Raw genomic sequence first — 10,625 nt, 5'->3', positions numbered from 1 at the left:
TAGAGTTAGTGTATGTTTACGAGGGAAAGATTTACAAGTAATTTTGCAAGGCTTTCTGTCCCTGTGCTCAAAGATACCAGGAAATTTCTAGAAGCTCAAGTTGACTGAGGAGACAAGCTTTAAAAATCCCAACAAAACCACAAAACCAATACAAGGGGCTTTTTATAATACCAAAACTCACCAGCAATTCAATACAGCTACAAAACTATGCCAGTAAAAGCAACATTTTTCAAAATAACTGTTTAACCAGAAAGTTTTTGTATTCTTTATGTCTTGTGATTCACTTAGTATTCAACAGATTACTTCTCATGCAGCAATTGCTCTACTAATACAGATCTTACAGTGCCACCTTCTGTTCATGTATCCCACTAAATAAATCAGCTGTTTAAGCAGCATACAAATGGTTTATATATGTAAATTGGGTTTAATTGAGTATTAAGGCTATGTGAAAACCAGGATCAGAGAGTATTATTTCTCTCTCAAGTTTATCAGAGTTTAAATACCTGGAAAACCACAAAACTTGAGTCAGGCAGCATCTTAAAATGGTGCTAGGTAACTACAAGAAAAAACATCCCTTCTTACAAATCCCAGCCCTCTGATCCATCCAAACAGAATGAAAAATGTAACCCAGCTAAGGGTTAGCAACATACCAACCTTAGGTCCATAGAAAGCTCCATCACCAGGGTTTAACTCCCACTTCTCACCAAAGTCATTGAGGCTGTTTTCAAGTTGCTAGAGATAAAGAACACATACACTGAGTGTTTCTCAATCATTTGCTGTCCTTCCATGTTACAGCATCATGTCAGCGTAAAAAAAAAAAAAAAAAGTCCAAATTTAACAAATAAACAAACAAATTAATCCATTCATTTTGGGAGAGGCCAAAAAGCAGTGTTAGCTAGGAGACAAGAACTTTTTATGCTAGATTCAAAGTTTGTAGATAATATTGAGAGGGGATCAATCCCAATACACCCAGTATCTATTCTTGCCATATCTTCTTCCTAGCACTGCACCTGCAGGGGTTAACCCCATCTCTTTCATCATGAAAGCAACTGTGCTTTTGGAAAATGGCTCAATTACAGAAGCTGCCAGAATTGGCTCTCCTCCTCCTCTTTTTGTTTTCTTATTACAAAAACATACAAGGAAAGAGAAAAAAAGAGAGAGTGGTAATTTGATTTTGACACTGGAGATTGCTTCTGTATGGAGGGTAAGCTATTTACAGCAGCCAGACTGAATTGAAGACTGTTATTAAAGTAATACTGCTGATGCGCAGCTGTCACTATAGTTCCTAGAAGCCAGTATGTTCTTACAGGACTTTAAGCTGCAGCCTTGCTTTCATATAAAAAGCTGATAAAACTATGTTACCTTTTCAGCTTGATTCCACACTTCAATATCTCCCAAGTACTTTTCAGGACGAGTGGAGAGGTTCAGTTTAAAGGAAAATCCAAAGACATCATACACAGCACGCAAGAACTCCAGACAACTCTTAATCTCTTCTTCAATCTTTATGAAAATAGACAGAGAAGTTTCAAATATGGAAAAATTACTTATTCTGTTTTTAATACCTGATTTAATAGCAGCCCATACCTGCTCCATAGCACAGAATATGTGAGCATCGTCCTGCTGGAACCGGCGTACTCGAGTGAGTCCTGTGAGAGCTCCAGACAGTTCATTGCGATGCAGAACACCGAAATCAGCCAACCGTAATGGCAGCTCACGCCATGATCTTGGGCGATGATCAAACATAAGGCTGAAGGAAAAGTTTATTAGTTGAAGCTCATCCAGAATCAAAATTCTGCAAAGAACAGCCAATGAGAAGAGGCCAGTACCTAAGCAGATGCCCATAATGCCAGTGATGTAATCTGAATATAATTATCACTCACATCTCCTTTTGTCAGGGAAACAAATGCAGATAATCCTTTTATAACTGATATGCTTCCCTCACCAAACAGAGAGAAGATAAAACAGCTCCTAAAGCTGAGCATTAAAACCCGAATGCCTAAATTGCCACAAATTTGACAATGCCTCAGTATCTATTTTGGACATCCAGGTTTTGTAGTAAGACAGTTAAGCTTCAGCTCAAAAACATAGCCACTGTAATGATGGAAAAAATTGTATTTTCCAGTGTCTCAAGTAAAGAGAGCACGTAGTCAACAGGACTCATAATTACACCACTCCTGACTGCATGCACATCTAGATACTTGAAGATAGCCATCTTTACAATTAAGCAAGCAAAAGAAACAGGATTTGTTTGTTTGAATCAGCATCATCTTTGGTAAAGTGGATTTGCCATGTACTTACCAGTGGCCTGGACAGTTCATAGGCTTCAGAGCAAAGATTTCTTTCTCAACTTCAAAGGAAAACATGTTGTCACTGTAATGCTGCCAGTGCCCTGAAGTCATCCATAGTCTGCTATTGAAAACATTTGGAGTAACAACCTCCTGGAATCCACGTTTTCGATACTCGCTCTGAAACAACAGACCCAGTACATAAAATAACTAAAAAGACAAACTTGCAAAAGTAATGCTACTCAGCCTTCAATCTGCAGCCATAAAAATATACAAATGCTGCCCTAAAAAAGTCCCTGACTTGAGGAGAGAAAAGGCAGAGTAAAATTCAAGTTAGACATGCCAGGATACATCTCTTCCACTAGCACCACCCTTCCCACAAACAATTCCTCTGTAGCAGGCAAGAAGAACAAGTTTCTTCCCTGAAAGCAAAGAAGCAGTCTGTAATTACTCAATGATACTTGTTAGTACATTGCAATGCAAATATACAATAGTAAGACAAGACTATAAATACTGCAAGATCAGGATTTCTCTTCCCCTACACATAATTTCGTAATAGTTCTACAGAGTGAAATTTAGTAAGTTTATTAAAACAGATCAATATGCATCAGTGGGACAGCTGTAGTGTGAGCTTACTGCTACTATTAGATGTTAAAGAATTCATACTATAAAGTACCATTATCAGAGCTTTAGCTGCAGGTGTAAAGCACTGATAAAAACATAACCTTGCAGAGATTGTGACAACACCAATTCAAAGAAATCAGGTTTCTTTAGTTCCATGGTTTACAAAGTAAAAGATCCAACTAACTTGAAACGCAGGGCTGTCAATACTGTTACATGTAGCATGCTGTTATGTATTTTTCTAAAACTAAGCAATTTCTTCTATAAGATTTCTGAAAGACCTTACCCGGATGAATTCAATTAATGTGTTATAAATGTAAGCTCCTTTTGGCATGAAAAAACAGCTACCAGGGCTGAGCTCATGAAAGAAAAACAGTTCTTGGTCCTGCAGAAAAATAGATTTGAAAAACTTAGTACCTGTACACCATCTTTTTCACTTAACATTCACAAATGAATTACTACTGACTTGGCGTCACTACTGAAAGTTTGAGTTTGTTTGTTTGTTTTTTTAAAAGCAATACCAACAGATGAGATGCATTTTCACTAGTGTTTATATCCCCATCAGTACTGACAGAAGAAGGAGATTGTTCAGTTTCCAATTTCATTAATGATGCTCCTAAACTTTGCATTTATGTATAACTCCTTACTGTGCCCTCAGAGCTCCCTTTGTACTTTGGCAAGTCATGTTTAGTTCTGCTTCTGCAGCTTTCTGTAACTATTTGGACATGACCTCAATGTGTGACCTGTAGCCTGCTAATGTGACAAACTGTGCACATGCCTGTGGCCTGCACATAGTGAATTTTCCTGTGTATTTGCCTGGTGTCCTAGCAGGAGACCTTGTAACAGTGTTCAGGACTATCAGTTATCTGACAGGCATTTCCATCTAAAAAACAAACCCAAAACCAAACCAACCAAAACCCCATAGAAATGTATTATGAATTCTGAAATCACACAGAAGAACAGAACTGTGAGTGAATAGGCTGCAGCAAACAGTGTAGGAATGAGCACTGCCTGCAACCTGAAGAGCTCAGACCAAAGTATCTATGTTGTGTTCTGACTCATATGTGGAATAAAGATGTTTATGTGTTTAAAGCAGCAAAAGGTCTAAAGAAAAGTTATTTGCTTTAAGATTTTTGATGATCTTTGAAAGAAAATTACCCAACTTTGCAACTTAACTAAAAATACAGTTGTGTCACGTCCCGATTGTGGCAGCAAATATACACTGTCTTCAAGATCCTTCTTGTTAAGAGGCTACAACCACACAGTGTTTGTGAAACACATTAGCAGAAAAACTCTCACCCGCCCAATTTTTCTGTGATCTCTGCTTTTAGCCTCCTCCTGGAATTTCTCCCACTCCTTCAGCATTTTTGCATCTGGGAATGAAATTCCATAGATCCGCTGGAGGGATTCCATATCAGCCTTGCCTTCCCAATAGGTAGAAGAATTCTGTGTGCAAAAAAATAAATGAAAACCTTGAAGAAAAGGAGAAGTCTCCGCATTTTACTACTACTGCATGCAATTATTAGTAAACCACTATACTTAATGTAGAACAACTAAGGCATAAGGAGAGTTTTAATCCTACATTCAGAGCACTGATCAGAAAAATCCAGAACAAGAAGGTGGCTTCCAAGCTCTCCATTGTTTTTTTAAACCTATTTGCTCTCTTTGTAGCCACCCTATTACAACTATTTATTCACACTCAGCTATAACCATTAGCTGAGCAAAAACTATAAACTCTAATTGATACAGTTCAGCCAAGCCTCACATTCCTATCCGTACTGGAGTGCAGGTCCTGGATACCTACCTGGGCTTCACACCACCCGAGTATCATTCTAGCATCAAACGCCCTCCCAGTTCGTTACAGTGAGGTTTTGGCCAGGTTACCTATTTCACAGTACATTCTTGGATAAGACACCATCCTGTGGCTCAAAGACAGCAATGCATTTTCAGTGAAAACATTTGTCTAAGGCAGTTTTCAGCACTTACCTTATGGATTTTTATGGTCTTTATCTTGCCAGTATGTCTAACATGAGGCCCTCTGCATAAATCTATCAAGGGACCACACCTAAGAGTAGGAAAACATTCATTTGGTATATTTCATGCTAGAAAGATACATCCAATAATATTATGATGCATGTATAATTACCTGTACACTGTTGTAGTTGGAGTATTGACCTTCTCATTCAGGATACGACACTTGAATTTATTATACTGAGAAGAAAAGCAGCACACATATTTGTTATCTCCTTGTTAAGCAAGAGGTTGGCCAGCAGTTTAAATTATTTGCAAACCTGATGCTGTGCTGCATCAAAAAAGGATCATAAAAGATAGAAGACAGTCAAGTACTGGAGCTGTGCAGAGAGCAGGTTGTAGAGTCTCCATCCATACACATTTTGAAGACTCAACTGGACAAACCCTTAGAAATCTAGTTCGATTTCAGAGTTGATCCTACACCCTCTGCTTGAGATTAGACTGGAGACCTATGAAGGTACTTTTCAACCTAAATGCCCTCTACTCTCCTCTCACGAGATCCCACCTGGAGCACTGAGTGCAGTTCTGGTGTCCTCAACACAAGAAGGACATAGAGCTGCTGGAGCAAGTCCAGAGGAGGGCCACAAGGATGATCAGGGGCTGACGACAGGCTGAGAAAATTGGGGCTGTTCAGCCTGGAAAAGAGAAGCTGCGTGGAGACCTCAAAGCAGCCTTACAGTGTCTGAGGCGGGACCTACAAGGATACTGGAGAGGGACTCTTCACCAGGGACTGGAGTGATAGGACAAGGGCTGATGGGTTTAAACTTAAATAGGAGAAGTTTAGGTTAGATATAAGGAAGAAATTCTTCACAGTGAGGGTGGTGAGGCACTGGAATGGGTTGTCCAAAGAAGTTGTGAATGCTCCATCCCTGGCAGTGTTCAAGGCCAGGTTGGACGGAGCCTTGGGCAACATGATTTAGTGTGAGGTGTCCCTGCCCATGGCAGGGGTTGGAACTACATGATCTTAAGGTCCTTTCCAACCCAAACCATTCTGTGATTCTACAATTCCCCTGATCTCCTAACAGCGAAAACTGAGTAACATCTATCTCAGGAATGACACGTAATTATTCACAGCTAGGTAGTGAAGAGAAAGGATCAGCTTTTAGTGTTCTGTGGACCTCTCACAAGTCCTCATTCTAGAAAATGTTCTATGAAGCTTTCTGAATGCATCAGCACATGCAGTAGTATCGCCACAGCATTCTACTAACAGCCGATTTAATACAGGCATATAACAATTGCACGTAATATATTGTAGATTTACATCTGCGGGAAATAAAGAATGTGGCTTCAGAGATTTTGCCAAGATCACCCAGGAGAAGAATAAAAATCTTTATAGTTGCCGAAAATCTACTGCATATTCCTGCTCTTTTTTTTTTTTGGTTAAATTCCACATATCAGCTTATATGACCATACCACCTTAAAAAATTTAACCTCCTCCTACCACTACCAGAAATGCAGCTAAAGTTACAACTACTTAAAGAATAACTGCATGATGCTAGAAACAACCTTCTGAAACAGCCTACCTTAAACATTTCAAGCAGTGTTTCCTTCTTAACTTCCAGTCTTTCAAAAGCTTGTTTTTCCTTCATTATCTTTTTGCATAAGGTTTCCAAAGTAGAGAAGTCATTACTTGACACACCCCTAAAGTAAACACACACACAAAAGTGAATCCTTCTTGCTTTCAGTTGCAATTTCTGATCAGTTGCAGTGAACCAGCTTGTGGATGGGACGCACTTCAAGGAACAAAGCATCATTCAGTAGTGCAGATGACTTTGTTCCGGGAATAGGAAGGTAACAGAAATATTGCTGTGATTGCCACCACCCCGCTCCTAATAAAGATTAACACACAAAACCTACCCTTCCTCAAGGAACATGTCATAATAAAATCCATTTTCTATTGGTGGGCCATAGCACAAACAGCCACCATAGATTCGCTCCATAGCTTCACCCATTATATGAGCACTTGAGTGCCAGTATACCTAATGGGAAGCAAAAAAAGGGGATCAGTCTGAACACACACAGTGCATTTCTGAGTATTTAGTTTAAAACCTTCCCTGAAACCCAAAATCTGCAACAAGTACCCTGCTTTTCAGGGTACACATTAGAGCACTGTATGCAGAGCAAAGGTGACCAGCCCAGCCACACTCTCATCCTAAGCACCAATATATCCAACAGGTAGTATTTCCACTGGAAAACTGGTTACAGTTTGGTAGCACATAATTCTTATTTTCAACTATCATTGAAATGATCCAATTATTCTCAAGAAATCAGGAAACCCATTCAGAAACCTTTTTTTTTTTTTCCCTGTGAACTTCAATCAGTCAGCTCTGCATAAAGACCAAACGGTGCACTTTCAACATAAGGTTGTGGTCCTAATCTAAAGATTTTATGCATGGGAAATGCTGCACTGAAGTACATTTCAGTTAAAAATAATACTCCATCTTGTAGTTCACCTGAAGTTTTGACAAATTAAAACTGCATCTATAGGACTTCACATCTCCTTTTATTTGCACAGTCCAAAAGAAAAAAAAAATCTCACAGAAGCCATCATTTTGCCAATATGAAAACCATAAGTCTGAATGCAAGACCTATGAGTGTGACTGCTTCTTGTACCAAACAATTTTTTCTGAAAACCGTATTTACAAATTTACTGGATATTCACATGTATCTGAATGAGTAGCCAAAATAAAGTATGCACTTGTGCATGCACAAAGAGCAGCCTACTCAGTGCTTTTATGATTGTACATACATTTGCACTCAGTATTGTGTTCAAAGTCAGTGCTGAAGAGATCAGTTCAAAAGATCTACATAAACATGAAGGCTGCAAATATAAAGTTTTAACAAGAACAGACTTGACACAAACTACAGCAACTGCTAGCAGACATGACTATAAACACATAGCAGAACGTGTATTATCTGCACTACTGCAATTCCCTTGTAAGGAACCAATAGAAAATGCAGATGTACACAGCAAACCTGTTCCCTCATCATCATCTTCTGAACATGGTGAAGATGCAAATAACTACTCAAGGCTGTGTTTAATGCAAATCCAAGGGCAAACAAATTTTGGCAGAAGATACTCACTGCTTGAGCCTCTTCATCTTCAAACTTAAGTAGCTCCAGGGTGCAATCCTCCTCCAAAGGACGGTCTAGATCCCAAACCATCTTGTTCACTTTAGCAATAACAGTGTTGTCAGCTAAACCTTGACTACAGAATAAATACACAGTATGTCATATTTTGAAATCAGCAAGTAGAAGTTCCCCAAATTCGCCCTCCATTTTGAGTAAGGTTTACAGGAGTGCTCAGAGTAGATACAGTGTCATACAGAAAATCCAAATAAAAGAGCAGTTTAGCATGTCTTTAACATTAATGAAAATCCTACTCGTATCTCAGAGATGAGGGAAGAAACTTGACATTAATACATTCATTAACATATCTGACTCAGAGGCAGCCACATCAAAGTACTAATCCAACTTCAAAATCCTACTGCGATAAAAGACAGAGCTTCTCTTCTAAAGATTATCAAATACCATTCCTGATGTTGTAACTTTTATAGTTTTGTTTCTACTACGCAAAAAACCCTTTCCTTGATCCCAAAACACAAAAGCAAAGAAGGTTTCAATGACAAGGCACCTAACCACGAAAAAAAAAAAAAAAAAAAAAGGCACTTCATCTCTAGGAATCACCCAATTTTTGTAATTTTAACTGTCATTGTCCATTGTCCAAATACACTCCACGGCAGTCTGAGTAACATGGAGATATGCAATGCTCTTTTTGATGGGTATCCCCCATGCAAAAAAAAATGAGATAAAGTGAAAAATACTCATACTGTTAACTCCCACTGAAATGAACTGAAACATCACCCAGCAGTCATCTTCCCTATTTTGATGAGAACTGGTTTGTATGTGCTAGGAAATTTAGCAGCAGATTAGTTCTTCGCTGTGAGGGTGGTGAGGCACTGGAACAGGTTGTCCAAAAATGTGGTAAATGCCCCATCCCTTGCAGTGTTCAACGCCAGGCTGGACAGGGCTTGGGCAACATGGTCTAGTGCGAGGTGTCCCTGCCCATGGCAGGGAGTTAGAACTGGATGATCTTAAGGTCCTTTCCAACCATAAGCATTCTATGATTCTATGACAGTACTTGCGGGGGAAAATATGCAAGTAATGTGTGTCTAAAAATCCCAATTATATTCTTATGTAACTTTAGAAACTGCATCTTCAGAAGGCAAAAAAAATTACATTCCAAAAATAAAAGCCTATTGGTTACCTCTCAAGATGCCTTGAGAGGACTTGAGATAAATGACTAAGAGAGAAACTATATATTACATATACCCCCTCAGCTACTACACGCAGACACAGAGCTGTCTGAAAATGATTGAGCCTATCACAAAATAGCACCATACCTAATTCCACAAGCGATTTGATAAGGTGTAGTCTTCCAAGATTCAGCATCAAGTTGCTTGCCATCAGGTAATGTAACTTTAATAGGTTTACTGTCATTTGCAGCTCTTTCTGCAAGGAGCGCATCATGTTCAGCCTTAAGTTTATTGTACATCTCTAAACGCTCATTGATAAACGCAGGCCAGGGATTCAGCTATATATAATAAATAAAAACAAAGGAAAAAAACAATAGGTTATTATAGTAATCTAATATCACATTATGTCAAGAATGAAATTAGAATGGATACATTTTTCACACGCAGCTGTGACCTTATCTATAGATGGACTATATCTAACAATCATTATTGTTAGATTAATTATATAGTATTAATTATCTATTAATAAGACTTCAGCTTAATGAAAATTACTTCTTTGAAATGTACAACTGTACATGTGTTAACTAAAGCACACATCTATTAGTAACCTACTACATAGCTTACTGAACACCTGTTTAATAAGCTATGCAAGGACAATCTGAAAAGACTACTTAAGTTCAACATAAAAACAGATTTTTCATATTAAGTTAAAAAACAGAGGGAAGCCTCTACTCTGAGCCACCTGGACAGGAACCAGCTCCAGCCTGCGTAACACCAAATTACATCACGTCTATCAGCCTGGGCACAACCAAGGTTGTACAGCTGTGCACTTGGCTCAGGATTAGTGCTGGCGAGCAGCTGTCCCTCTCTGTGCAGTAGGAGGGATCTGTGTTTACCCACGATCAAGACAGAAAAGACAGAGTGCCTTACACTGGCTTTCCTCATTCCAGAGACCCGCTGCTTACCACCCAGTGCAAAGCAACTATTGAAATCTCAGCTGTTCTCCCGCTGCACCAACACAACTTGGTGTAGAAAGCAACCAAGTCGCTGCACGGTAAACTGAGAAAAGGAGTAACTGTAACACCAGATAAAATCTTGACAGGGATGAACTGCAGCAATGCCAGCAGCGCACAAGACAGCAACCGGAGACTGCACCTTTCAACCTCCCCCCCTTAGTGGCCCAAGGGCAGCTCACCTCCGTCCGCCCTCCATCGCCGGCCCCCTCTTTCATCTTCTTCTTTCCGCAGTCTCCCTTCTTTTCTTCCCCAGCATTTACCTGAAGAAGGCGAGCACCATTTCCTCACTCTCCAGCAGCCCCTCATACCTACGGCGCTTTAACCCCCCCTTATCACCACACACCAGGGAAGAGACCCGGCCCTTCGCCCCGGGAAACCGCCCCGCAGCTCCCTGCTCTGTGAACCACACCGCCTTT

General features: G+C 39.6%; 1 protein-coding gene across 1 annotated transcript in view; it reads right to left on the bottom strand.

Annotated features, from left to right (window-relative positions):
* The window catches only part of TARS (threonyl-tRNA synthetase), a gene marked incomplete at its 5' end in the record, with an annotated part of 16,262 nt that extends 5,793 nt beyond the window's left edge, over positions 1–10,469 (bottom strand). The window contains 13 exons of the mRNA XM_010016743.1: positions 655–732; positions 1,363–1,500; positions 1,585–1,747; positions 2,299–2,465; positions 3,193–3,291; positions 4,206–4,352; positions 4,893–4,971; positions 5,053–5,117; positions 6,461–6,578; positions 6,795–6,916; positions 8,022–8,145; positions 9,341–9,531; positions 10,389–10,469. Of these exons, the coding sequence (XP_010015045.1) occupies positions 655–732; positions 1,363–1,500; positions 1,585–1,747; positions 2,299–2,465; positions 3,193–3,291; positions 4,206–4,352; positions 4,893–4,971; positions 5,053–5,117; positions 6,461–6,578; positions 6,795–6,916; positions 8,022–8,145; positions 9,341–9,531; positions 10,389–10,469 (1,572 nt within the window). The remainder of the gene's footprint in view (positions 1–654; positions 733–1,362; positions 1,501–1,584; positions 1,748–2,298; positions 2,466–3,192; positions 3,292–4,205; positions 4,353–4,892; positions 4,972–5,052; positions 5,118–6,460; positions 6,579–6,794; positions 6,917–8,021; positions 8,146–9,340; positions 9,532–10,388) is intronic.
* Positions 10,470–10,625: the final 156 nt, after the last annotated feature.

The sequence above is a fragment of the Nestor notabilis genome, unplaced genomic scaffold (genome assembly GCF_000696875.1).
Source record: "Nestor notabilis isolate BGI_N333 unplaced genomic scaffold, ASM69687v1 scaffold5256, whole genome shotgun sequence".
Classification (NCBI taxonomy): domain Eukaryota; kingdom Metazoa; phylum Chordata; class Aves; order Psittaciformes; family Psittacidae; genus Nestor; species Nestor notabilis.
Note: the sequence above shows the minus strand (reverse complement) of the source record. Positions and strands in the feature narration are given on the sequence as shown.